Source organism: Xenopus tropicalis, chromosome 3, assembly GCF_000004195.4.
Source record: "Xenopus tropicalis strain Nigerian chromosome 3, UCB_Xtro_10.0, whole genome shotgun sequence".
Classification (NCBI taxonomy): domain Eukaryota; kingdom Metazoa; phylum Chordata; class Amphibia; order Anura; family Pipidae; genus Xenopus; species Xenopus tropicalis.
This window is the reverse complement of record NC_030679.2, coordinates 152900177-152926576: the sequence shown is the minus strand read 5'-3', so window position 1 is coordinate 152926576 and position 26400 is coordinate 152900177. Positions and strand designations below refer to the sequence as shown.

The 26400-nt window shown below is 57.5% G+C and overlaps 2 protein-coding genes across 4 annotated transcripts; both read right to left on the bottom strand.

Moving 5' to 3' along the window:
- Positions 1 to 4000: 4000 nt before the first annotated feature.
- sat2 (spermidine/spermine N1-acetyltransferase family member 2) lies at positions 4001 to 10514 on the bottom strand. 3 transcript variants are annotated; one of them, XM_031899646.1, is made up of 6 exons: positions 10315 to 10501; positions 7368 to 7419; positions 6922 to 7008; positions 6550 to 6651; positions 4637 to 4677; positions 4001 to 4515 (listed from the first exon to the last, which is right to left on the bottom strand). In XM_031899646.1, exons 1-6 carry the CDS (start codon positions 10381 to 10383, stop codon positions 4321 to 4323), a joined length of 546 nt encoding a protein of 181 aa, XP_031755506.1. In that variant the 5' UTR covers positions 10384 to 10501; the 3' UTR covers positions 4001 to 4320. The 3 variants fall into 3 exon arrangements, with proteins under 3 accessions (XP_031755506.1, XP_002944368.3, XP_031755507.1); XM_002944322.5 differs by lacking the exon at positions 10315 to 10501 and adding an exon at positions 10175 to 10301; XM_031899647.1 differs by lacking the exon at positions 6550 to 6651 and having other exon boundaries at positions 10315 to 10514.
- A 1143-nt stretch (positions 10515 to 11657) lies between these two features.
- On the bottom strand, positions 11658 to 25303 carry abcb10 (ATP binding cassette subfamily B member 10). The gene is made up of 2 exons (XM_031899645.1): positions 25200 to 25303; positions 11658 to 14117 (listed from the first exon to the last, which is right to left on the bottom strand). Exon 2 carries the CDS (start codon positions 14112 to 14114, stop codon positions 11982 to 11984), a length of 2133 nt encoding a protein of 710 aa, XP_031755505.1. The 5' UTR covers positions 14115 to 14117; positions 25200 to 25303; the 3' UTR covers positions 11658 to 11981.
- Positions 25304 to 26400: the final 1097 nt, after the last annotated feature.

Below are 26400 nucleotides of genomic sequence, written 5' to 3'. Positions count from 1 at the left end.
GAATGCTGTCTGTCCCTGCTCCTGTTTGGTGGAGAATGCTGTCTGTCCTGCTCCTGTTTGGTGGAGAATGCTGTCTGGTCCTGCTCCTGTTTGGGTGGAGAATGCTGTCTGTCCTGCTCCTGTTTGGTGGAGAATGCTGTCTGGTCCTGCTCCTGTTTGGTGGAGAATGCTGCCTGGTCCTGCTCCTGTTTGGTGGAGAATGCTGTCTGTCCTGCTCCTGTTTGGTGGAGAATGCTGTCTGGTCCTGCTCCTGTTTGGTGGAGAATGCTGTCTGGTCCTGCTCCTGTTTGGTGGAGAATGCTGTCTGGTCCTGCTCCTGTTTGGTGGAGAATGCTGTCTGGTCCTGCTCCTGTTTGGTGGAGAATGCTGTCTGGTCCTGCTCCTGTTTGGTGGAGAATGCTGTCTGTCCTGCTCCTGTTTGGTGGAGAATGCTGTCTGGTCCTGCTCCTGTTTGGTGGAGAATGCTGTCTGGTCCTGCTCCTGTTTGGTGGAGAATGCTGTCTGGTCCTGCTCCTGTTTGGTGGAGAATGCTGTCTGGTTCTGCTCCTGTTTGGTGGAGAATGCTGTCTGGTCCTGCTCCTGTTTGGTGGAGAATGCTGTCTGGTCCTGCTCCTGTTTGGTGGAGAATGCTGTCTGGTCCTGCTCCTGTTTGGTGGAGAATGCTGTCTGTCCTGCTCCTGTTTGGTGGAGAATGCTGTCTGTCCTGCTCCTGTTTGGTGGAGAATGCTGTCTGGTCCTGCTCCTGTTTGGTGGAGAATGCTGTCTGGTCCTGCTCCTGTTTGGTGGAGAATGCTGTCTGGTCCTGCTCCTGTTTGGTGGAGAATGCTGTCTGTCCTGCTCCTGTTTGGTGGAGAATGCTGTCTGTCCTGCTCCTGTTTGGTGGAGAATGCTGTCTGGTCCTGCTCCTGTTTGGTGGAGAATGCTGTCTGGTCCTGCTCCTGTTTGGTGGAGAATGCTGTCTGTCCTGCTCCTGTTTGGTGGAGAATGCCGTCTGGTCCTGCTCCTGTTTGGTGGAGAATGCTGTCTGGTCCTGCTCCTGTTTGGTGGAGAATGCTGTCTGGTCCTGCTCCTGTTTGGTGGAGAATGCTGTCTGGTCCTGCTCCTGTTTGGTGGAGAATGCCGTCTGGTCCTGCTCCTGTTTGGTGGAGAATGCTGTCTGGTCCTGCTCCTGTTTGGTGGAGAATGCTGTCTGTCCTGCTCCTGTTTGGTGGAGAATGCTGTCTGGTCCTGCTCCTGTTTGGTGGAGAATGCTGTCTGGTCCTGCTCCTGTTTGGTGGAGAATGCCGTCTGGTCCTGCTCCTGTTTGGTGGAGAATGCCGTCTGGTCCTGCTCCTGTTTGGTGGAGAATGCCGTCTGGTCCTGCTCCTGTTTGGTGGAGAATGCGGGCAGAAGTTTCGCTTGAAACAGCAAAGACAGGAATTTAAAGGGACAGACAACAAAATAAAGTCTTTCCACTGACACTAAAATGAAGGAGATGATAAAGGTGATGCCAACCCAGCGCAATATAATGCCAGGCACTGGGAAGCTTTGAGGGTCCAGCAAGAAACCCACCAGGAACCCTCAAGGGCCCAACAGCAAACGAATAAGCTGTTGCTCCTCCCCCTGGGGGAAGAGTTAGATCCACTAGCTGCCCAATGAGGGTGGCTTCCCAGAGTGAGAGCTAAGAGCCGAGGGATCCTGTGTGGAAAGAGGGATCTACAGTTCTATATCTAGAGATCTTAAGGCCCCCATACACGTTGAGATCCGCTCGCTTGGCGAGGTGGGCGATATTGGGGAGCGTGTAGGCCCTGGGGCCAAATGATTGAATTATATTGGCGGCAATGGGGCAGTCGGTTTGGGGACCACATCAACGAGCCCATGCGGCCCCCGATCCCACTGAATTTTCTAACCTGCCCGATCGATATCTGGCTAATTTCAGGCCCCTCGTTCCTGCCCCTACACGGCCCGATAAGGTGCCGAATCTGTCCAAGGGACCCATATGGGCAGTTACTATTGGCCTGTGTATGGGCACCTTTAGATCAGTGAGTGGGGTTGGACTGGGGTGTGAGAGGCCCCCCGGGGCCCACTTGATCCCATGTAGTGGGGGGGCAACAGGGTAGGGCAAGCAGGGATCAGGGTCCACAAACAGCGTTATGGGTCACCCTAGGGACATACAGTGTTGCTATAGGAATGAGTCGGATCAGAACCATCATAAAACGGGTCCATTCTGGAGTTGGGCAGAACATTTCCTTTTGGGCAGAGCGGCCATGTTATGGTGCCAGTGGTTTGTTTTGCCAGTCAGTGCCAATAGGGCTTGGGCGCGGCGCATTTGTTAGTGGCCCCATTGTGTGTAGCCGGGTTACTTATTCCCCGTACAATACAGCGGGCAGTGCCAGTCTCGCTTGTCTGTTGCCAGCACACTCCTTCCCTATGTGTTTGTAACTACCTGTAGTTGTGTATTTAGTAACAGTACCACTATATGGGCCAACGTATTTAGCCACGCCCATCATTGTGACAATTCCAGCCTTGGGGGGCGCCCCTTACTGTTTCAGCACAATAATGCCCCCCATGTACAGAACCCTATGTGTTTGTAACTACCTGTAGTTGTGTATTTAGTAACAGTACCACTATATGGAACAACGTATTTAGCCACGCCCATCATTGTGACAATTCCAGCCTTGGGGGGGGGGGGGCCCTTACTGTTTCAGCACAATAATGCCCCCCATGTACAGAACCCTACGTGTTTGTAACTACCTGTAGTTGTGTATTTAGTAACAGTACCACTATATGGAACAACGTATACACACCCCTTCTTATTGCTGGGATTTAGCCACGCCCATCATTGTGGCAATTCCTTGCCTTCGGGGGGGGGGCCCTTTAGTGTTTCAGCACAATAATGCCCCCCCATGTACAGAACCCAACCATCCCTGGATTTGCTGAGAAGGGATGAACCTGATTGCACAGAACCCTGACCCAAACCCAACTGCCCCGTGGGATGGAACCCCGACTGTGAGCCTGACCCCCAACATCACTGCCCAACCTCACTAATGCCCTTGTGGCTGAAAGGGAGCAACTCCCAGCAACATCTAGTGGGAACCTTTCCAGTAGGGGCAGTTAAAGCAGCATAGGGCAACTTCATATTCACCACCTTGGTATAGGAAGGAGATGTTGGACAGGCAGTTGGGCGGATACTATTGGCCACACAGGGGCCATTCAACAGTTCTAAAATGAATTTTTGGGAGAGGTATCATTTTATATAGTTCCCCACTATCGGAGGTACCGTTCTGCCGATCACATTTTGTGTTTGGAATAAGTTACGTGTTAGGGTGCTGTTGGCCGATTGGTCGGATTTGTCCCCAGATAATTGAAGGTCTTGATTGTCCATTCGTTTGGGTTGTCTCATCTCCTGTCGAGGTAGGAAAGTCAATGCTCAGTGCTTGGAACTAACTGTATAATATAATGCAGGGTAGGGTGGGGCATTTAGGGTTAGATGTCATCATAATCTACCAACACCCAAGTTCTATGTTCTAGATCACCCAAGTATGTCTGGGGTACTATGTATTACCTATAACCAAGTTTCTGGCTTAAGGGTGTCCCACCTTCTGGTCCAGCCTGACCACCACTGAACTAGAAATTATGGTGGAACATAGCGCAGTCATGGTGGTACATAATGCACGGTTAACACCAACCACTGCTCTGTACCTACCTTCTGATACACATTTCCCATAGTTGTATAAGCCGTATTAACACAAAGACCCTGATTCGGTGATCATCTAGGGAGTGGACCAGTTGTCCCCTTATGGTCTCAAGCTGCCATTTTGTTTGATGTCAGTATTTGAATTCTGCCTGGAGATCAGAGCCCAATGAGGTAAGTACATGTCTAAGTATCGGCGCCTCTGGTGCCTGGCTGGGACTGACCCAAATCAGCTGTTATGAGGTATGTGAGGCGCCATCTTGCTGGATGCCTGTAGGACTGAAATTCCCTATTGGACCATGAAGAAGATGTAGGAGCACAATGATGTTCTATGACCCAATATCATTCATTATTTACTCTTGTGCTGAGGAACAAGTGGCCTAGAACATGGGAATTTACACACAGAGTGGGGTTGGTTGGTAGGTAGGTAAGGGGCTCTGAGACCCACTTATACTAAATAGGGCAGTGTAGCCAGATACATCGGCAGCAGGACGGCTAATGGACCCACCAGTTAGTGCCCCTGGAGCAGCAACCCAACATCAGCGGATGGGGCAGAAACCAGAAGGCCAGTGGTAGGAAGGGCAAATTTAGATCTCAGGAGTCCAACAGTCTTTTGAGAGGCTTTGAGAGGAAGAGATGCCCCTTTGTCAAGGTTCAGTGGTGCCAGGTTTGGGGCGGGCAGAGATCATTTGGTGCAGATCTTCGGGCAGGACACGGAACATGTGCCAACCTTCAGCTTGGGTCAGATCCTTGGCCCCCCGGGAATGGTAGAAAGATATCGCCGGGCTGTTCCAATCCAGGACGGAGAACTGAAGGTGACAGCAGCCGAGAGACAGACACATCTGGGGCAAGAGATCACAGAAGCACTGAATTAAACTGGCAGTGGGGGTGTCGGAGTAAGGAAGAGGGGAACGTGCGGAACAGTTGGAAGAAGAGTCATAGAGGCATCTCAGGGGGACTCACCTCGGCCACAGCGGCTAGAAGCTGGGAGCCCACTCCTTTACCTGCAATTCATAAGGAGCCAAAATTACTTAAAATGTATTGTGAGTCCTAATGATGGGTCCCTCAGGGGCGGGGTTATACTTACACTCAGTCACAGCAAGGAGCCAACTACTTTACCTTCAGTGGGTAAGGAGCCAATGTTACTCCTACTGTGCTGGGAGTGTATCTCTATCTATGAATGGGTCCCTCAGGGGCGGGGTTATACTTACACTCAGTCACAGCTGTTAGAAGCTGGGAGCCAACTACCTTCCGTGGGTAAGTAGCCAATGTTACTCCTACTGTGCTGGGAGTGTATCTCTATCTATGGATGGGTCCCTCAGGGGCGGGGTTATACTTACACTCAGTCACAGCTGTTAGAAGCTGGGAGCCAACTACCTTCCATGGGTAAGTAGCCAATGTTACTCCTACTGTGCTGGGAGTGTATCTCTATCTATGGATGGGTCCCTCAGGGGCGGGGTTATACTTACACTCAGTCACAGCAAGGAGCCAACTACTTTACCTTCAATGGGTAAGGAGCCAATGTTACTCCTACTGTGCTGGGAGTGTATCTCTATCTATGGATGGGTCCCTCAGGGGCGGGGTTATACTTACACTCAGTCACAGCAAGGAGCCAACTACTTTACCTTCAATGGGTAAGGAGCCAATGTTACTCCTACTGTGCTGGGAGTGTATCTCTATCTATGGATGGGTCCCTCAGGGGCGGGGTTATACTTACACTCAGTCACAGCAAGGAGCCAACTACTTTACCTTCAATGGGTAAGGAGCCAATGTTACTCCTACTGTGCTGGGAGTGTATCTCTATCTATGGATGGGTCCCTCAGGGGCGGGGTTATACTTACACTCAGTCACAGCAAGGAGCCAACTACTTTACCTTCAATGGGTAAGGAGCCAATGTTACTCCTACTGTGCTGGGAGTGTATCTCTATCTATGGATGGGTCCCTCAGGGGCGGGGTTATACTTACACTCAGCCACAGCTGTTAGAAGCTGGGAGCCAACTACCTTCAGTGGGTAAGTAGCCAATGTTACTCCTACTGTGCTGGGAGTGTATCTCTATCTATGGATGGGTCCCTCAGGGGCGGGGTTATACTTACACTCAGTCACAGCAAGGAGCCAACTACTTTACCTTCAATGGGTAAGGAGCCAATGTTACTCCTACTGTGCTGGGAGTGTATCTCTATCTATGGATGGGTCCCTCAGGGGCGGGGTTATACTTACACTCAGCCACAGCTGTTAGAAGCTGGGAGCCAACTACCTTCAGTGGGTAAGTAGCCAATGTTACTCCTACTGTGCTGGGAGTGTATCTCTATCTATGGATGGGTCCCTCAGGGGCGGGGTTATACTTACACTTAGCAACAGCTGTTATAAGCTGGGAGCCGACTACTTTACCTTTAATGGGTAAGGAGCCAATGTTACTCCTTCTATCTGCTGTGGGTCCCTCAGGGGCGGGGCTATACTCAGACTCAGCGACAGCTGGGAGCCGTCTGCTTTAGCTTCAATGGGTAAGGAGCCAAAGTTACTCCTACTGTGCTGGGAGTGTATCTCTATCTATGGATGGGTCCCTCAGGGGCGGGGCTATACTTAGACTCAGCGACAGCTGGGAGCCGTCTGCTTTAGCTTCAATGGGTAAGGAGCCAAAGTTACTCCTACTGTGCTGGGAGTGTATCTCTATCTATGGATGGGTCCCTCAGGGGCGGGGCTATACTTAGACTCAGCGACAGCTGTTAGAAGCTGGGAGCCAACTACCTTCCGTGGGTAAGTAGCCAATATTACTCCTACTGTACTGGGAGTGTATCTCTATCTATGGATGGGTCCCTCAGGGGCGGGGTGGGTACAGTGCAGGGTAGAGCTGTGTGCTTATTGGCCAGTTACTTACCCCTGTACTGGGGCATAACGTACAAATCCTCCATATAGAGAGCACGCCCTTTCCACGTGCTGTACGTCATGTAACAAAGAGCAAAGCCAATCAGCGCTGGACCTGAAACACAGACGGTACCGTGAGATCCATTTGCTCAGCGCTGGTACTGTACAGAGCACTCTGCCCCGGGGTATTACTGGAGGGGGCAGGCAAATGGTAGGGGCAATATCCTGACAATGAGAAATAATTAAGGGGTAATACCCCAATACCCTGAGCTCACAGGGGCTTGTAGAGTCCAATTAGGGACTGAGTGCCAGTTGCTCCAGTGCCCACACAAGATGCCCCCCTAGGAGTCTCACACGAGGGTCCCCAATCAATAGCTCCACCTACCGTCACCTTGGCCACACCCATCAGTGGGTTCAGCCACCAAACAGCGGAACAGAGGGGAGGGCTCCTCAAATCCATCTCGCCGGAGACCTGGGGGTACAGGGGTTGGGGGGGTCAGTACCTGGGGGCCACTGTACAGAACCTCACTGGGCTGAAAGAAATATTCTGCTTGGCTAGAGCTGCCCTTACTAGCGGGGGCACTAGGGGCAGAATACCCCTGAAGGCTAGACTGATATCCTTAATGTAAAAACATGGGGGTGCCATTGTTAACTTGCCTTCTGCATACAGCCGCCCTCCGGGGCCCATTAAAGTGTGGGGCTCGGGGTCAGAACCCCAGTTTTGGCCTGGATGATACTGGCCTTCACCCACTCACCCACTCCCCCACTCACACCCACTCCCCCACTCACCCACCCACCCACAGAGAACACACTGCAGCCAATGGCACTCACCTTCCACTGAATTTCTCACTTGGTCGGGTAATTTCTCATAGTCGGCCAGTTCCTGCAGGGGGGCAAATGCACCAACACATGAGCCTCCCCCCAACCCAAACCTGCCTGCCCTTCCCCAGTCTGACCCGCCCCCAACCCAAACCTGCCTGCCCTTCCCCAGTCTGACCCCCCCCAACCCAAACCTGCCTGCCCTTCCCCAGTCTGACCCCCCCCAACCCAAACCTGCCTGCCCTTCCCCAGTCTGACCCCCCCCAACCCAAACCTGCCTGCCCTTCCCCAGTCTGACCCCCCCCAACCCAAACCTGCCTGCCCTACCCCAGTCTGACCCGCCCCCAAACCTGCCTGCCCTTCCCCAGTCTGACCCGCCCCCAACCCAAACCTGCCTTCCCTTCCCCAGTCTGACCCGCCCCCAACCCTGCCTGCCCTTCCCCAGTCTGACCCGCCCCCCAACCCAAACCTGCCTGCCCTTCCCCAGTCTGACCCGCCCCCAACCCAAACCTGCCTGCCCTTCCCCAGTCTGACCCGCCCCCAACCCAAACCTGCCTGCCCTTCCCCAGTCTGACCCACCCCCAACCCAAACCTGCCTGCTCTTCCCCAGTCTGACCCACCCCCAAACCCAAACCTGCCTGCCCTTCCCCAGTCTGACCCGCCCCAACCCAAACCTGCCTGCCCTTCCCCAGTCTGACCCGCCCCAACCCAAACCTGCCTGCCCTTCCCCAGTCTGACCCGCCCCCCAACCCAAACCTGCCTGCCCTTCCCCAGTCTGACCCGCCCCCAACCCAAACCTGCCTGCCCTTCCCCAGTCTGACCCGCCCCAACCCAAACCTGCCTGCCCTTCCCCAGTCTGACCCGCCCCCAACCCAAACCTGCCTGCCCTTCCCCAGTCTGCCCCGCCCCTAACCCAAACCTGCCTGCCCTTCCCCAGTCTGCCCCGCCCCTAACCCAAACCTGCCTGCCCTTCCCCAGTCTGACCCGCCCCCCAACCCAACCCAAACCTGCCTGCCCTTCCCCAGTCTGACCCGCCCCAACCCAAACCTGCCTGCCCTTCCCCAGTCTGACCCTCCCCCAACCCAAACCTGCCTGCCCTTCCCCAGTCTGACCCGCCCCCAACCCAAACCTGCCTGCCCTTCCCCAGTCTGACCCGCCCCCAACCCAAACCTGCCTGCCCTTCCCCAGTCTGACCCGCCCCAAACCCAAACCTGCCTGCCCTTCCCCAGTCTGACCCCCCCCCAACCCAAACCTGCCTGCCCTACCCCAGTCTGACCCCCCCCAACCCAAACCTGCCTGCTCTTCCCCAGTCTGACCCGCCCCCAAACCTGCCTGCCCTTCCCCAGTCTGACCCGCCCCCAACCCAAACCTGCCTGCCCTTCCCCAGTCTGACCCGCCCCCAACCCAAACCTGCCTGCCCTTCCCCAGTCTGACCCCCCCAACCCAAACCTGCCTGCCCTTCCCCAGTCTGACCCCCCCCAACCCAAACCTGCCTGCCCTTCCCCAGTCTGACCCCCCCCAACCCAAACCTGCCTGCTCTTCCCCAGTCTGACCCCCCCCAACCCCAAACCAGGTGAGGGTACAGGATCAGGGGAGAATGGGCAGAGCACAGCTGGCTCTGATTGGCTGACCAATGAGACTGTGAATTAGACAAAACCCGCCCCACCCAGCAGGGCCTGGCAGTTAGGGGAGCAGCCAGAAATCCTGAGGTTCCTCCTGAGATAGGGGAATTGTATCACAACAGTGGGACATGAGGGGTTAATAGGTGATGTCATAAATTGTACTTATTTTGGCTCATAGAAAGTAATAGGGGGTTAGATATGCGGCATTCGCAGGGTTAATGTACTGAGGGGCCCTGAGGGTTAGCTATGCGGCATTCGCAGGGTTAATGTACTGAGGGGCCCTGAGGGTTAGCTATGCGGCACTCGCAGGGTTAATGTACTGAGGGGCCCTGAGGGTTAGCTATGCGGCACTCACAGAGTTAATGTACTGAGGGGCCCTGAGGGTTAGCTATGCGGCACTCGCAGGGTTAATGTACTGAGGGGCCCTGAGGGTTAGCTATGCGGCACTCGCAGGGTTAATGTACTGAGGGGCCCTGAGGGTTAGCTATGCGGCACTCGCAGGGTTAATGTACTGAGGGGCCCTGAGGGTTAGCTATGCGGCACTCGCAGGGTTAATGTACTGAGGGGCCCTGAGGGTTAGCTATGCGGCACTCGCAGGGTTAATGTACTGAGGGGCCCTGAGGGTTAGCTATGCGGCACTCACAGGGTTAATGTACTGAGGGGCCCTGAGGGTTTAGCTATGGCGGCACTCACAGGGTTAATGTACTGAGGGGCCCTGAGGGTTAGCTATGCGGCACTCACAGGGTTAATGTACTGAGGGTTAGCTATGCGGCACTCACAGGGTTAATGTACTGAGGGGCCCTGAGGGTTAGCTATGCGGCACTCACAGGGTTAATGTACTGAGGGTTAGCTATGCGGCACTCACAGGGTTAATGTACTGAGGGGCCCTGAGGGTTAGCTATGCGGCACTCACAGGGTTAATGTACTGAGGGGCCCTGAGGGTTAGCTATGCGGCACTCACAGGGTTAATGTACTGAGGGTTAGCTATGCGGCACTCACAGGGTTAATGATGTACTGAGGGTAAATGTGGCCAGTGTGGCAGCCATAGGGTTAACACATTGGGCACAGAGAGCTGAAAGGGTTACACATGAGTTGCTGATTAACCCCTGGCTGCACAGTTACAGGTCCCTCCCATGATGCACAGCGGCCCCCCCAGGCTGAGTGACAGCCCTGTACCCAATGCACCTTATTACGCACCTGAGCGCGGTTTTGCAGCAGTAACGCAAAGCAAGTGACCATGTGGCAGCAGCATTCACCGCTGTACCGCCCCGACCCCTCCAACTGCCGGCCGGTTGCTAGGGGACAGGGCTGGGAAACAAAGCTGCAGCGGCCCGTACCTGTATCATTCGCAGGATCTCCCGGCAGTCACCGGCATGGGCCGCCCTCACCCTGCACTGAGCTGCCATACTGCCCCCACTCACTCACTCACTGCCCCCTGCCGGGCAAGCGCACTCTGCCTATGTGCTCCGCGCATGCGCCCCACCTCCCGCCGCTCAGCGCATGCGCCCCAGCAGACAGTGGAAACGGACTTTGGACAAAAGTGCTGCGAGTGAGGTCCCCCCCCCCCCCCCCCCAGTACCAGTGTGGCCCCTGAACCCTTTATCCCCGCCCCATCCGGCCTTACTATATACACTGTCCCTGAGCTGTGGGACCAATACAGTAAAGGAATAGGGGGGTAGGTACAGGGAACAGCCTCCCAGCAGGGCCGGTGGGACTAATACAGTAAAGGAATAGGGGGGGGGGCTGAAAGGGAACATAAGGAAGTGCTACTTTACAGAAAGGGGGGTAGGTACAGGGAACAGCCTCCCAGCAGGGCCGGTGGGACTAATACAGTAAAGGAATAGGGGGGGGGGGGCTGAAAGGGAACATAAGGAAGTGCTACTTTACAGAAAGGGGGGTAGGTACAGGGAACTGCCTCCCAGCAGGGCTGGTGGGACTAATACAGTAAAGGAATAGGGGGGGGCTGAAAGGGAACATAAGGAAGTGCTACTTTACAGAAAGGGGGGTAGGTACAGGGAACAGCCTCCCAGCAGGGCCAGTGGGACTAATACAGTAAAGGAATAGGGGAGGGGCTGAAAGGGAACATAAGGAAGTGCTACTTTACAGAAAGGGGGGTAGGTACAGGGAACAGCCTCCCAGCAGGGCCGGTGGGACTAATACAGTAAAGGAATAGGGGGGGGGTTAAAGGGAACATAAGGAAGTGCTACTTTACAGAAAGGGGGGGAGGGAAAGGGAACAGTCTCCCAGCAGGGCCGGTGGGACTAATACAGTAAAGGAATAGGGGGGGGGGGTTAAAGGGAACATAAGGAAAAGCTACTTTACAGAAAGGGGGGGTAGGTACAGGGAACAGCCTCCCAGCAGGGCCGGTGGGACTAATACAGTAAAGGAATGGGGGGGGGGGGTTAAAGGGAACATAAGGAAGTGCTACTTTACAGAAAGGGGGGTAGGTACAGGGACCAGCCTCCCAGCAGGGCCGGTGGGACTAATACAGTAAAGGAATAGGGGGCTGAAAGGGAACATAAGGAAGTGCTACTTTACAGAAAGGGGGGTAGGTACAGGGAACAGCCTCCCAGCAGGGCCGGTGGGACTAATACAGTAAAGGAATAGGAGGGGGAGGCTGATGATGATTGCTGCATCCCCTCTCCCCTATACACAGGATACATACAATAGAATGAGCACATTAGAGACATAAAATACTTTATTCCTGATTACTCCCCCAGCAGGCAGTTCCTGCCCATATGAGGGTATTTACACCCCGTTGTACTGAGTCACCCCCCCCCCAGGGTACTTTTGGGCACATATTTTGCCTTCCCAGTGTGCCAGTAACATAGTGCAGCTTCTTTACCTTGTAAATAGCAATAATACCCCAGGTGTTTGTACTACGGATTTACCATCTGAGGCAGTTGTTCTACTACAGCTCCCACCACCCGTGCCCTCTGCTCCCAGGGGATGCTGGGACTTTCCGGATATACCCAGTCGGGCACATCTCCTACTGCCCCGTCCCTCACTGAAGGGTCTGGATGCGCTGTTGGTGGCCCTGCAGTAGAATGGCCTGCTTGTCCATCAGTTTGCTGAAGACTCCCTCTCTGTTTGCCAGCAGTTCCTTATGGGTTCCGCACTCCACCACGCGGCCCTGATCTAGAACCGCCACCGAGTCCGCGTTCTGGATGGTGGACAAGCGATGGGCAATAATCACAACAGTCCGTCCCTCCATGAGTCGGTCTAGAGCCTCCTGGACCAAATACTCATTCTCGGCATCCAGAGCGCTGGTGGCCTCATCCAGGAGGAGAATCTTGGGGTTCTTCAGGAGCGCTCGGGCAATGGCGATCCGTTGTTTCTGCCCCCCGGAAAGCAACACCCCCTTTTCCCCGACGACCGTATCAAATCCTTTGGGGAAGCTTTCCACAAAGCCCAGAGCGTTGGCGATTTTGGCCACTCTGCGGATATCTGCTTCCGTGACCGCCGAAGGCTCCTCGGCACCGTAGGCAATGTTTTCATAGATGGAGCAGGAGAAGAGCACTGGTTCCTGACTCACGGTGCCGATTTTGGACCTGAGCCAGAGCGGGTTCAACTGGCGCACGTCGTACCCGTCTATATGAACCTCCCCGACCTGGGGATCATAGAGCCTCAACAGGAGAGAAACAAGAGTTGACTTCCCCGAGCCGCTTGGGCCCACCACCGCCATGACTGACCCCGCAGGGACAAAAAGGTTGAGTCCGTGGAAGATGTTGGTGTCGGGCCGGCTGGGGTAAGAGAAGCTTACATCCCGAAACTCCAGGGCACCTTTAAAGGCTGATGGTTGTATCTCCAAGCCCTCGTTGAAAGGCATGATGGGCTTCCGGTCAAGCAGTTCCCAGAGGCGGCCCCCCGCCCCAAATCCTTTCATCAGCTCCGAATAGAAGGAGCTCAAGCCGCCGATGCTTATCCCCACCCAAAAGGCATACATAAGGAACGAGGAGAGCTCTCCGACTGTCATCTGCGCCGCGCCGGTCAGCAGTCCCCCCTTGTACAGCACTGCCAGCACAATGAGGTTCCCAGTCAGACCAGTAAGTCCAAAGAAGCCAGAGCGGAGCAGAGCCTCTTTGTGCGCCAAGTGGAGCACGTGGTCTATTTTGTGGTCATATTTCCTCATCTCAAGAAGTTCTTTCCCAAAAGCACGGACAGTCCTAATGCTGCCGATACGCTCGTCCGCCAGCTGGGTGGTTTCAGCCAGGGAATCCTGCGTCAGTCTGGACAGTTTCCTTAAATATCGGCCATAGATCACGCCCATGATGCCAAGGGGTGGCACAATACCCAGAACGAAGGCAGCCAGCTGAGGAGACACATAAAACATCATTCCCACCCCAACGGAGGCCTGGGCCACCGCTCTCAGGCCGTCTGACAAGTTCTCGGTGAGGGAACGGCCTAGCAGAGCGGTATCGGAGGACAGCCTGTTGATCAGTTCTCCAGTTCGGGTTTTATCGAAGAACCCAACCTCCTGTCTCATAACGGAGGCAAAAAGGGAGGAGCGCAACCTGCGCACAATCTGCTGCCCCGAGGTCTGCATGAGGTAGACGCGAGCGGCGTTGGCTGCGGCGCCACACAGGAAGACGCCGCTCAGAAAGGCGCAAAGGGACGTCAGGCTGGAGGAGAAGTCTCCGGTGGGATCGGAGTAGACGACGTCGATGACTCTCCCGAGGAAAAATGGAGCGGACATGGTGACCACGCTGGATACGGTCAGGAATCCCACGGCAGCGGAAAGCCTCCATCTCTCCGGGTGGGCGAGGGAAAGCAGCCTCCTCAGGTCCTGTGAGCTCAGGTCTTTCCTACCTGTAGTGGGGGGCTTTTCCTCCTTGGTGCCTGCAGCTTGCGAGGAGGTGGCACTGCTGTACCAACGCCACCTGTTAGTCCACAATGCCCCGTGACTAAGGGCCCGAGGGAGACCCAGCCGCAGCGTCTGATTCCGAGTGAGTCTCAGGGAACAGTAAGTCCGCGTTGTCTGCCGGCAGAATGGTGTTCCAGGCCGGCCAACAGGTCCTTGCTGGGATTTGGTTTTGCACATAGGTCCAATGTATACCCTGGAGACCACGCGCCCCGGGAGCTTGTGCAGCAGCCATTCTCTCCTCACGGATACTCCAAGCAAGGCGCCGCTCAGCATGTCCTGAAAATCCCAAACACAAAGCGGTGAGGAAACGGGCGCTGGGCACAAGGGAAGGCTGGCAAGGAAGAAACGGAGGCTGGAGCAACAGGGAAGGCTAAATGTGCAGACTGGGCACGGAGGCTCTCATGCCTTAGGCTGAGTTACTCAATCAGTAGAGGAAGAGGGGGAGCGGCTCAGCCTAACTCACTGTGGCCTGTAGGGCCTTCCTCCCTGCCCGATGTCAGCCTCTGATAAGGGCCCGGCCCTCCTCTCCTCTGGGTGTGCGGGGCTAATAATCTGCTGTGTCATCCTTATCCACAGCCTGGGGGTGGGAGTTGCACCTGAACTGGTCGTATTGCTTACTGAACAACCTTAATTAATAGCCCTGGGCTAATAATGGCCCCCAGAGAAGAACAGGCAGGCCAGGGGCTTATCTCTGGGGGTATTAGTTGTACTGTGGTGGGGCTGCTGCCCAGGCTCCCACTGTGTATATACTACCAACTGGGCACATAGTAACTTATACTTGTACTGTAAGTGGGGGGGGGGGAATATGTCTATTTGTGGGTCAGTAAGTTATACAGTAAGTACATTAGTTAGAGGGGGTACAGGGCTGAACTAAGGGGGGCAGAAGAGAGGGACAGGGGCTGGTAGAGAAGAGGTTTGGCTGCACGTTTGGATAACGAGGTGAGAGAGAGAGATAAATCATCAGCCGTAGAGGCAACAATAACTGCCCCAAATACCCCCCCCCCCATACCAAGCTCTATAAGTATCCAAGAGAGCAAATACACATTCTCCCCAACTCTCAGCCGGGTCCCCATTGCTCTAAGCCCAACTTGGGGTGCAGCCGCCCAGAAACTTGTACCCCCAAATCAGGGCCCCCCCATTCTACCTCTCTGCTTCCCCTCATCCTTAACTATTCCAGTGTTTAGTATCCATCTCACCCTATTCCCCCTAACCTGCTGGCCCCGCCCCCACCTACTGCTAACGAGCTGACTAACGACTTATCAGCTAAAGCCAAATGCCAGTCCTGACACGGAATTCTCCTCCGTCTCCTCCCCCAGTCTCTTCCATTACCGACCCCACCCCCAACCTACCTGCCCAGGCCCCCACCTTCTTACCCCCCACCTTCTTACCCCCACCTTGTTACCCCCACCTTCTAACCCCCCACCTTCTTACCCTCACCTTCTTACCCCCCACCTTCTACCCCCACCTTCTTACCCCCACCTTCTTACCCCCCACCTTCTTACCCCCACATTCACTCCTTATATCCAGTCACTCACTAAATCTACAGCCTGGCATTCCCTCTATATACCCCTGCCCCATCTAGCCTGGCATCCCTTCCCTATACACTATATACCCCTGCCCCATCTAGCCTGGCATCCCTTCCCTATACACTATATACCCCTGCCCCATCTAGCCTGGCATCCCTTCCCTATACACTATATACCCCTGCCCCATCTAGCCTGGCATCCCTTCCCTATACACTATATACCCCTGCCCCATCTAGCCTGGCATCCCTTCCCTATACACTATATACCCCTGCCCCATCTAGCCTGGCATCCCTTCCCTATACACTATATACCCCTGCCCCATCTAGCCCGGCATCCCTTCCCTATACACTATATACCCCTGCCCCATCTAGCCTGGCATCCCTTCCCTATACACTATATACCCCTGCCCCATCTAGCCCGGCATCCCTTCCCTATACACTATATACCCCTGCCCCATCTAGCCTGGCATCCCTTCCCTATACACTATATACCCCTGCCCCATCTAGCCTGGCATCCCTTCCCTATACACTATATACCCCTGCCCCATCTAGCCCGGCATCCCTTCCCTATACACTATATACCCCTGCCCCATCTAGCCTGGCATCCCTTCCCTATACACTATATACCCCTGCCCCATCTAGCCTGGCATCCCTTCCCTATACACTATATACCCCTGCCCCATCTAGCCTGGCATCCCTTCCCTATACACTATATACCCCTGCCCCATCTAGCCTGGCATCCCTTCCCTATACACTATATACCCTGCCCCATCTAGCCTGGCATCCCTTCCCTATACACTATATACCCCTGCCCCATCTAGCCTGGCATCCCTTCCCTATACACTATATACCTCTGCCCCATCTAGCCCGGCATCCCTTCCCTATACACTATATACCCCTGCCCATCTAGCCTGGCATCCCTTCCCTATACACTATATACCCCTGCCCCATCTAGCCCGGCATCCCTTCCCTATACACTATATACCCCTGCCCATCTAGCCTGGCATCCCTTCCCTATACACTATATACCCCTGCCCCATCTAGCCTGGCATCCCTTCCCTATACACTATATACCCCTGCCCCATCTTAGCCCGGCATCCCTTCCCTATACACTATATACCCTCTGCCCCATCTAGCCCGGCATCCCTTCCCTATACACTATATACCCCTGCCCCATCTAGCCTGGCATCCCTTCCCTATACACTATATTACCCCTGCCCCATCTAGCCCGGCATCCCTTCCCTATACACTATATACCCCTGCCCCATCTAGCCTGGCATCCCTTCCCTATACACTATATACCCCTGCCCCATCTAGCCTGGCATCCCTTCCCTATACACTATATACCCCTGCCCCATCTAGCCCGGCATCCCTTTCCCTATACACTATATACCCTGCCCCATCTAGCCTGGCATCCCTTCCCTATACACTATTATACCTCTGCCCCATCTAGCCTGGGCATCCCCTTCCCTATACACTATATACCCCTGCCCCATCTAGCCTGGCATCCCTTCCCTATACACTATATACCCCTGCCCCATCTAGCCTGGCATCCCTTCCCTATACACTATATACCCCTGCCCCATCTAGCCTGGCATCCCTTCCTATACACTATATACCCCTGCCCCATCTAGCCTGGCATCCCTTCCCTATACACTATATACCCCTGCCCCCATCTAGCCCGGCATCCCTTCCCTATACCTATATACCGCCTGCCCCATCTAGCCTGGCATCCCTTCCCTATACACTATATACCCCTGCCTCCATCTAGCCCGGCATCCCTTCCCTATACACTATATACCCCTGCCCCATCTAGCCTGGCATCCCTTCCCTATACACTATATACCCCTGCCCCATCTAGCCTGGCATCCCTTCCCTATACACTATATACCCCTGCCCCATCTAGCCTGGCATCCCTTCCCTATACACTATATACCCCTGCCCCATCTAGCCTGGCATCCCTTCCCTATACACTATATACCCCTGCCCCATCTAGCCTGGCATCCCTTCCCTATACACTATATACCCCTGCCCCATCTAGCCCGGCATCCCTTCCCTATACACTATATACCCCTGCCCCATCTAGCCTGGCATCCCTTCCCTATACACTATATACCCCTGCCCCATCTAGCCTGGCATCCCTTCCCTATACACTATATACCCCTGCCCCATCTAGCCCGGCATCCCTTCCCTATACACTATATACCCCTGCCCCATCTAGCCTGGCACATTGGGAGGGCAGGAAGAGAGGGGGCAGAGAAGAAGGGCACTATGGGGGTAGGCAGGGAAAGGACAGGCCCATGTATGGTTGCACTGTTTGGCCAATGCTGATTATAGTGACAGCCCAACCTGACCTGTATTTTGATCAGTGGGGCGGGGCCAGATAATACCACAATGCTATTGGCACACATCCTGCCAATGCCAGGGGGCCATTCACTCACCAGGGAGGGGCAAGGAGCAGCTCCGACTCACTACCTATGATCACATGCACTAGTGCTGGGCGGTATACCGGTATATACCGAACACCGGTTTTTTTAAAAAAGATGATAAAAAATTTTAACTTACCGGCATACCGGTGTGGGCGCCTCCTGGCAATTTTTCTTACTATTTCCGGGTTGTGCGCGCTGACGTCACGTGCGCAACCCGGAAATAGTAAGAAAAATTGCCAGGAGGCTCTGTGAGCTGTCGGGGGTGCCTGCGGCTGCCTGGCCCGTAAGGTTTATTTATGTGAAGGGGATGGGGGGTGTTTGGGGTTGGATGGGGGGGGTGTTTGGGGTTGGGGGGGGGGGTGTTTGGGGTTGGGGGGGGGGGTGTTTGGGGTGGTCACCTAATCATGCATGGGGAAAAAAAATACCGTCAAATACCGTGATACCGATATAATAAAAAAAATACCGTGATATAAATTTTTGGTCATACCGCCCAGCACTAACATGCACAACTCCAGCCATTCAGGAGCAGAGCCCCTTCCACCCCTCACTAACTGCCCCAGCAGGGGTAACCCTGTCAGTCCCACAGCTCCCCCTCACTAACTGCCCCAGCAGGGGTAACCCTGTCAGTCCCACAGCCCCCCCTCACTAACTGCCCCAGCAGGGGTAACCCTGTCAGTCCCACAGCCCCCCTCACTAACTGCCCCAGCAGGGGTAACCCTGTCAGTCCCACAGCCCCCCCTCACTAACTGCCCCAGCAGGGGTAACCCTGTCAGTCCCACAGCCCCCCTCACTAACTGCCCCAGCAGGGGTAACCCTGTCAGTCCCACAGCCCCCTCTCACTAACTGCCCCAGCAGGGGTAACCCTGTCAGTCCCACAGCCCCCTCACTAACTGCCCCAGCAGGGGTAACCCTGTCAGTCCCACAGCCCCCTCTCACTAACTGCCCCAGCAGGGGTAACCCTGTCAGTCCCACAGCCCCCCTCACTAACTGCCCCAGCAGGGGTAACCCTGTAAGTCCCACAGCCCCCCCTCACTAACTGCCCCAGCAGGGGTAACCCTGTCAGTCCCACAGCCCCCCCTCACTAACTGCCCCAGCAGGGGTAACCCTGTCAGTCCCACAGCCCCCCTCACTAACTGCCCCAGCAGGGGTAACCCTGTCAGTCCCACAGCCCCCCCTCACTAACTGCCCCAGCAGGGGTAACCCTGTCAGTCCCACAGCCCCCCCTCACTAACTGCCCCAGCAGGGGTAACCCTGTCAGTCCCACAGCCCCCCCTCACTAACTGCCCCAGCAGGGGTAACCCTGTCAGTCCCACGGCTCCCCCTCACTAACTGCCCCAGCAGGGGTAACCCTGTCAGTCCCACAGCCCCCCCTCACTAACTGCCCCAGCAGGGGTAACCCTGTCAGTCCCACAGCCCCCCCTCACTAACTGCCCCAGCAGGGGTAACCCTGTCAGTCCCACAGCCCCCTCTCACTAACTGCCCCAGCAGGGGTAACCCTGTCAGTCCCACAGCCCCCCCTCACTAACTGCCCCAGCAGGGGTAACCCTGTCAGTCCCACGGCTCCCCCTCACTAACTGCCCCAGCAGGGGTAACCCTGTCAGTCCCACAGCTCCCCTCACTAACTGCCCCCAGCAGGGGTAACCCTGTCAGTCCCACAGCCCCCCCTCACTAACTGCCCCAGCAGGGGTAACCCTGTCAGTCCCACGGCTCCCCTCACTAACTGCCCCAGCAGGGGTAACCCTGTCAGTCCCACAGCTCCCCTCACTAACTGCCCCAGCAGGGGTAACCCTGTCAGTCCCCACAGCTCCCCTCACTAACTGCCCCAGCAGGGGTAACCCTGTCAGTCCCACGGCTCCCCCCTCACTAACTGCCCCAGCAGGGGTAACCCTGTCAGTCCCACAGCTCCCCCTCACTAACTGCCCCAGCAGGGGTAACCCTGTCAGTCCCACAGCCCCCCCTCACTAACTGCCCCCAGCAGGGGTAACCCTGTCAGTCCCACAGCCCCCCCTCACTAACTGCCCCAGCAGGGGTAACCCTGTCAGTCCCACAGCTCCCCCTCACTAACTGCCCCAGCAGGGGTAACCCTGTCAGTCCCACAGCCCCCCCCCTCACTAACTGCCCCAGCAGGGGTAAACCCTGTCAGTCCCACACAGCCCCCCTCACTAACTGCCCCAGCAGGGTAACCCTGTCAGTCCCACAGCCCCCCCTCACTAACTGCCCCAGCAGGGGTAACCCTGTCAGTCCCACAGCCCCCCCTCACTAACTGCCCCAGCAGGGGTAACCCTGTCAGTCCCACAGCCCCCCCTCACTAACTGCCCCAGCAGGGGTAACCCTGTCAGTCCCACAGCCCCCCCTCACTAACTGCCCCAGCAGGGGTAACCCTGTCAGTCCCACAGCCCCCCCTCACTAACTGCCCCAGCAGGGGTAACCCTGTCAGTCCCACAGCCCCCCCTCACTAACTGCCCCAGCAGGGGTAACCCTGTCAGTCCCACAGCCCCCCCTCACTAACTGCCCCAGCAGGGGTAACCCTGTCAGTCCACGGCTCCCCCTCACTAACTGCCCCAGCAGGGGTAACCCTGTCAGTCCCACAGCTCCCCCTCACTAACTGCCCCAGCAGGGGTAACCCTGTCAGTCCCACAGCTCCCCCTCACTAACTGCCCCAGCAGGGGTAACCCTGTCAGTCCCACAGCCCCCCCTCACTAACTGCCCCAGCAGGGGTAACCCTGTCAGTCCCCACAGCTCCCCCTCACTAACTGCCCCAGCAGGGGTAACCCTGTCAGTCCCACAGCCCCCCCCCCTCACTAACTGCCCCAGCAGGGGTAACCCTGTCAGTCCCACAGCCCCCCCTCACTAACTGCCCCAGCAGGGGTAACCCTGTCAGTCCCACAGCCCCCCCTCACTAACTGCCCCAGGAGAATTAACCCTGTCAGTCCCACAGCTCCCCCTCACTAACTGCCCCAGCAGGGGTAACCCTGTCAGTCCCACAGCTCCCCCTCACTAACTGCCCCAGCAGGGGTAACCCTGTCAGTCCCACAGCTCCCCCTCACTAACTGCCCCAGCAGGGGTAACCCTGTCAGTCCCACAGCCCCCCCTCACTAACTGCCCCCAGCAGGGGTAACCCTGTCAGTCCCACAGCCCCCCCTCACTAACTGCCCCAGGAGAATTAACCCTGTCAGTCCCACAGCTCCCCCTCACTAACTGCCCCAGCAGGGGTAACCCTGTCAGTCCCACAGCCCCCCTCACTAACTGCCCCAGCAGGGGTAACCCTGTCAGTCCCACAGCCCCCCCTCACTAACTGCCCCAGCAGGGGTAACCCTGTCAGTCCCACAGCCCCCCCTCACTAACTGCCCCAGGCAGGGGTAACCCTGTCAGTCCCACAGCCCCCTCTCACTAACTGCCCCAGCAGGGGTAACCCTGTCAGTCCCACAGCCCCCCTCACTAACTGCCCCAGCAGGGGTAACCCTGTCAGTCCCACAGCCCCCCCTCACTAACTGCCCCAGCAGGGTAACCCTGTCAGTCCCACAGCCCCCCTCACTAACTGCCCCAGCAGGGGTAACCCTGTCAGTCCCACGGCTCCCCCTCACTAACTGCCCCAGCAGGGGTAACCCTGTCAGTCCCACAGCTCCCCCTCACTAACTGCCCCAGCAGGGGTAACCCTGTCAGTCCCACAGCTCCCCCTCACTAACTGCCCCAGCAGGGGTAACCCTGTCAGTCCACAGCCCCCCCTCACTAACTGCCCCAGCAGGGGTAACCCTGTCAGTCCCACAGCTCCCCCTCACTAACTGCCCCAGCAGGGGTAACCCTGTCAGTCCCACAGCCCCCCCCTCACTAACTGCCCCAGCAGGGGTAACCCTGTCAGTCCCACAGCCCCCCCTCACTAACTGCCCCAGCAGGGGTAACCCTGTCAGTCCCACAGCCCCCCCTCACTAACTGCCCCAGGAGAATTAACCCTGTCAGTCCCACAGCTCCCCCTCACTAACTGCCCCAGCAGGGGTAACCCTGTCAGTCCCACAGCTCCCCCTCACTAACTGCCCCAGCAGGGGTAACCCTGTCAGTCCCACAGCTCCCCCTCACTAACTGCCCCAGCAGGGGTAACCCTGTCAGTCCCACAGCCCCCCTCACTAACTGCCCCAGCAGGGGTAACCCTGTCAGTCCCACAGCCCCCCTCACTAACTGCCCCAGGAGAATTAACCCTGTCAGTCCCACAGCTCCCCCTCACTAACTGCCCCAGCAGGGGTAACCCTGTCAGTCCCCACAGCCCCCCCTCACTAACTGCCCCAGCAGGGGTAACCCTGTCAGTCCCACAGCCCCCCCTCACTAACTGCCCCAGCAGGGGTAACCCTGTCAGTCCCACAGCCCCCCCTCACTAACTGCCCCAGCAGGGGTAACCCTGTCAGTCCCACAGCCCCTCTCACTAACTGCCCCAGCAGGGGTAACCCTGTCAGTCCCACAGCCCCCCCTCACTAACTGCCCCAGCAGGGTAACCCTGTCAGTCCCACGGCTCCCCCTCACTAACTGCCCCAGCAGGGGTAACCCTGTCAGTCCCACAGCTCCCCTCACTAACTGCCCCAGCAGGGGTAACCCTGTCAGTCCCACAGCCCCCCCTCACTAACTGCCCCAGCAGGGGTAACCCTGTCAGTCCCACGGCTCCCCTCACTAACTGCCCCAGCAGGGGTAACCCTGTCAGTCCCACAGCTCCCCTCACTAACTGCCCCAGCAGGGGTAACCCTGTCAGTCCCACAGCTCCCCCTCACTAACTGCCCCAGCAGGGGTAACCCTGTCAGTCCCACGGCTCCCCTCACTAACTGCCCCAGCAGGGGTAACCCTGTCAGTCCCCACAGCTCCCCCTCACTAACTGCCCCAGCAGGGGTAACCCTGTCAGTCCCACAGCCCCCCCTCACTAACTGCCCCAGCAGGGGTAACCCTGTCAGTCCCACAGCCCCCCCTCACTAACTGCCCCAGCAGGGGTAACCCTGTCAGTCCCACAAGCTCCCCCTCACTAACTGCCCCAGCAGGGGTAAACCCCTGTCAGTCCCACAGCCCCCCCCCTCACTAACTGCCCCAGCAGGGGTAACCCTGTCAGTCCACAGCCCCCCCTCACTAACTGCCCCAGCAGGGGTAACCCTGTCAGTCCCACAGCCCCCCCTCACTAACTGCCCCAGCAGGGGTAACCCTGTCAGTCCCACAGCCCCCCCTCACTAACTGCCCAAGCAGGGGTAACCCTGTCAGTTCCCACAGCCCCCCCTCACTAACTGCCCCAGCAGGGGTAACCCTGTCAGTCCCACAGCCCCCCCTCACTAACTGCCCCCAGCAGGGGTAACCCTGTCAGTCCCACAGCCCCCCCCTCACTAACTGCCCCAGCAGGGGTAACCCTGTCAGTCCCACAGCCCCCCCTCACTAACTGCCCCAGCAGGGGTAACCCTGTCAGTCCCACAGCCCCCCCCTCACTAACTGCCCCAGCAGGGGTAACCCTGTCAGTCCCACGGCTCCCCCTCACTAACTGCCCCCAGCAGGGGTAACCCTGTCAGTCCCACAGCTCCCCCTCACTAACTGCCCCAGCAGGGGTAACCCTGTCAGTCCCACAGCCCCACCTCACTAACTGCCCCAGCAGGGGTAACCCTGTCAGTCCCACAGCTCCCCCTCACTAACTGCCCCAGCAGGGGTAACCCTGTCAGTCCCACAGCCCCCTCTCACTAACTGCCCCCAGCAGGGGTAACCCTGTCAGTCCCACAGCTCCCCCTCACTAACTGCCCCAGCAGGGGTAACCCTGTCAGTCCCACAGCCCCCCCTCACTAACTGCCCCAGCAGGGGTAACCCTGTCAGTCCCACAGCTCCCCCTCACTAACTGCCCAGCAGGGGTAACCCTGTCAGTCCCACAGCCCCCTCTCACTAACTGCCCCAGCAGGGGTAACCCTGTCAGTCCCACAGCTCCCCCTCACTAACTGCCCCCAGCAGGGGTAACCCTGTCAGTCCCACAGCTCCCCCTCACTAACTGCCCCAGCAGGGGTAACCCTGTCAGTCCCACAGCTCCCCCTCACTAACTGCCCCAGCAGGGGTAACCCTGTCAGTCCCAACAGACCCTTCCCCCCCCCCTCACTAACTGCCCCAGCAGGGGTAACCCTGTCAGTCCCACAGCTCCCCCTCACTAAACTGCCCCAGCAGGGGTAACCCTGTCAGTCCCACAGCTCCCCCTCACTAACTGCCCCAGCAGGGGTAACCCTGTCAGTCCCCACAGCTCCCCCTCACTAACTGCCCCAGCAGGGGTAACCCTGTCAGTCCCACAGCCCCCCCTCACTAACTGCCCCAGCAGGGGTAACCCTGTCAGTCCCACAGCCCCCCCTCACTAACTGCCCCAGCAGGGGTAACCCTGTCAGTCCCACAGCCCCCCCTCACTAACTGCCCCAGCAGGGGTAACCCTGTCAGTCCCACAGCCCCCCCTCACTAACTGCCCCAGCAGGGGTAACCCTGTCAGTCCCACAGCCCCCCCTCACTAACTGCCCAGCAGGGGTAACCCTGTCAGTCCCACAGCCCCCCCTCACTAACTGCCCCAGCAGGGGTAACCCTGTCAGTCCCACAGCCCCCCCTCACTAACTGCCCCAGCAGGGGTAACCCTGTCAGTCCCACAGCCCCCCCTCACTAACTGCCCCAGCAGGGGTAACCCTGTCAGTCCCACAGCCCCCTCTCACTAACTGCCCCAGCAGGGGTAACCCTGTCAGTCCCACAGCCCCCCCTCACTAACTGCCCCAGCAGGGGTAACCCTGTCAGTCCCACAGCTCCCCCTCACTAACTGCCCCAGCAGGGGTAACCCTGTCAGTCCCACAGCCCCCCCTCACTAACTGCCCCAGCAGGGGTAACCCTGTCAGTCCCACAGCTCCCCCTCACTAACTGCCCCAGCAGGGGTAACCCGTCAGTCCACAGCTCCCCTCACTAACTGCCCCAGCAGGGGTAACCCTGTCAGTCCCACAGCCCCCCCTCACTAACTGCCCCAGCAGGGGTAACCCTGTCAGTCCCACAGCTCCCCCTCACTAACTGCCCCAGCAGGGGTAATGGGGTTAATGGCGGGGCTGTGGGGGTTAATGGCGGGGCTGTGGGGGTTAATGGCGGGGCTGTGGGGGTTAATGGCGGGGCTGTGGGGGTTAATGGCGGGGCTGGGGGGGTTAATGGCGGGGCTGGGGGGGTTAATGGCGGGGCTGGGGGGGTTAATGGCGGGGCTGGGGGGGTTAATGGCGGGCTGGGGGGTTAATGGCGGGGCTGGGGGGTTAATGGCGGGGCTGGGGGGGTTAATGGCGGGCTGGGGGGGTTAATGGCGGGGCTGGGGGGTTAATGGCGGGGCTGGGGGGTTTTAATGGCGGGGCTGGGGGGGTTAATGGCGGGGCTGGGGGGGTTAATGGGAAGGGCACGTACCTGGGCTCGGGTTCCCACTCCCCAACTCCCGGCTCCGCTTCCCTCACACTTCTGACCTTCCCAACATGGCTGCTACTTATAACCTCGGCCGACTCCTTCCAACACTACTTCCTGCCCGGCGCCATCTTTAGTACTGGCAATGTCTGCCCATTCTTCCGCTTCTATTGCTGTGTGTGTGCCCCCTCTGTAACATGGTGCCCAGTGCCCCTCCCTGTGTGTGTGTGTGCCCCCTCTGTAACATGGTGCCCAGTGCCCCTCCCTGTGTGTGTGTGTGCCCCCTCTGTAAATGGTGCCCAGTGCCCCTCCCTGTGTGTGGTGTGTGCCCCCTCTGTAACATGGTGCCCAGTGCCCCTCCCTGTGTGTGTGTGTGCCCCCTCTGTAACATGGTGCCCAGTGCCCCTCCCTGTGTGTGTGTGTGCCCCCTCTGTAACATGGGTGCCCAGTGCCCTCCCTGTGTGTGTGTGTGCCCCTCTGTAACATGGTGCCCAGTGCCCCTCCCTGTGTGTGTGTGTGCCCCCTCTGTAACATGGTGCCCAGTGCCCCCCTGTGTGTGTGTGTGTGTGTGTGTGTGTGCCCCTCTGTAACATGGTGCCCAGTGCCCCTCCCTGTGTGTGTGTGCTCCCTCTGTAACATGGTGCCCAGTGCCCCTCCCGTGTGTGTGTGCCCTCTGTAACATGGTGCCCAGTGCCCCTCCCTGTGTGTGTGTGCTCCCTCTGTAACATGGTGCCCAGTGCCCCTCCCTGTGTGTGTGTGTGCCCCTCTGTAACATGGTGCCCAGTGCCCCTCCCTGTGTGTGTGTGTGTGTGTGTGTGTGTGTGTGTGTGTGCCCCTCTGTAACATGGTGCCCAGTGCCCCTCCCTGTGTGTGTGTGCTCCCTCTGTAACATGGTGCCCAGTGCCCCTCCCTGTGTGTGTGTGTGTGTGTGTGTGCCCCTCTGTAACATGGTGCCCAGTGCCCCTCCCTGTGTGTGTGTGCTCCCTCTGTAACATGGTGCCCAGTGCCCCTCCCTGTGTGTGTGTGCCCCCTCTGTAACATGGTGCCCAGTGCCCCTCCCTGTGTGTGTGTGTGTGTGTGTGTGTGTGCCCCCTCTGTAAACATGGTGCCCAGTGCCTCTCCCTGTGTGTGTGTGCCCCCTCTGTAACATGGTGCCCAGTGCCCCTCCCCTGTGTGTGTGTGTGTGTGTGTGTGTGCCCCCTCTGTA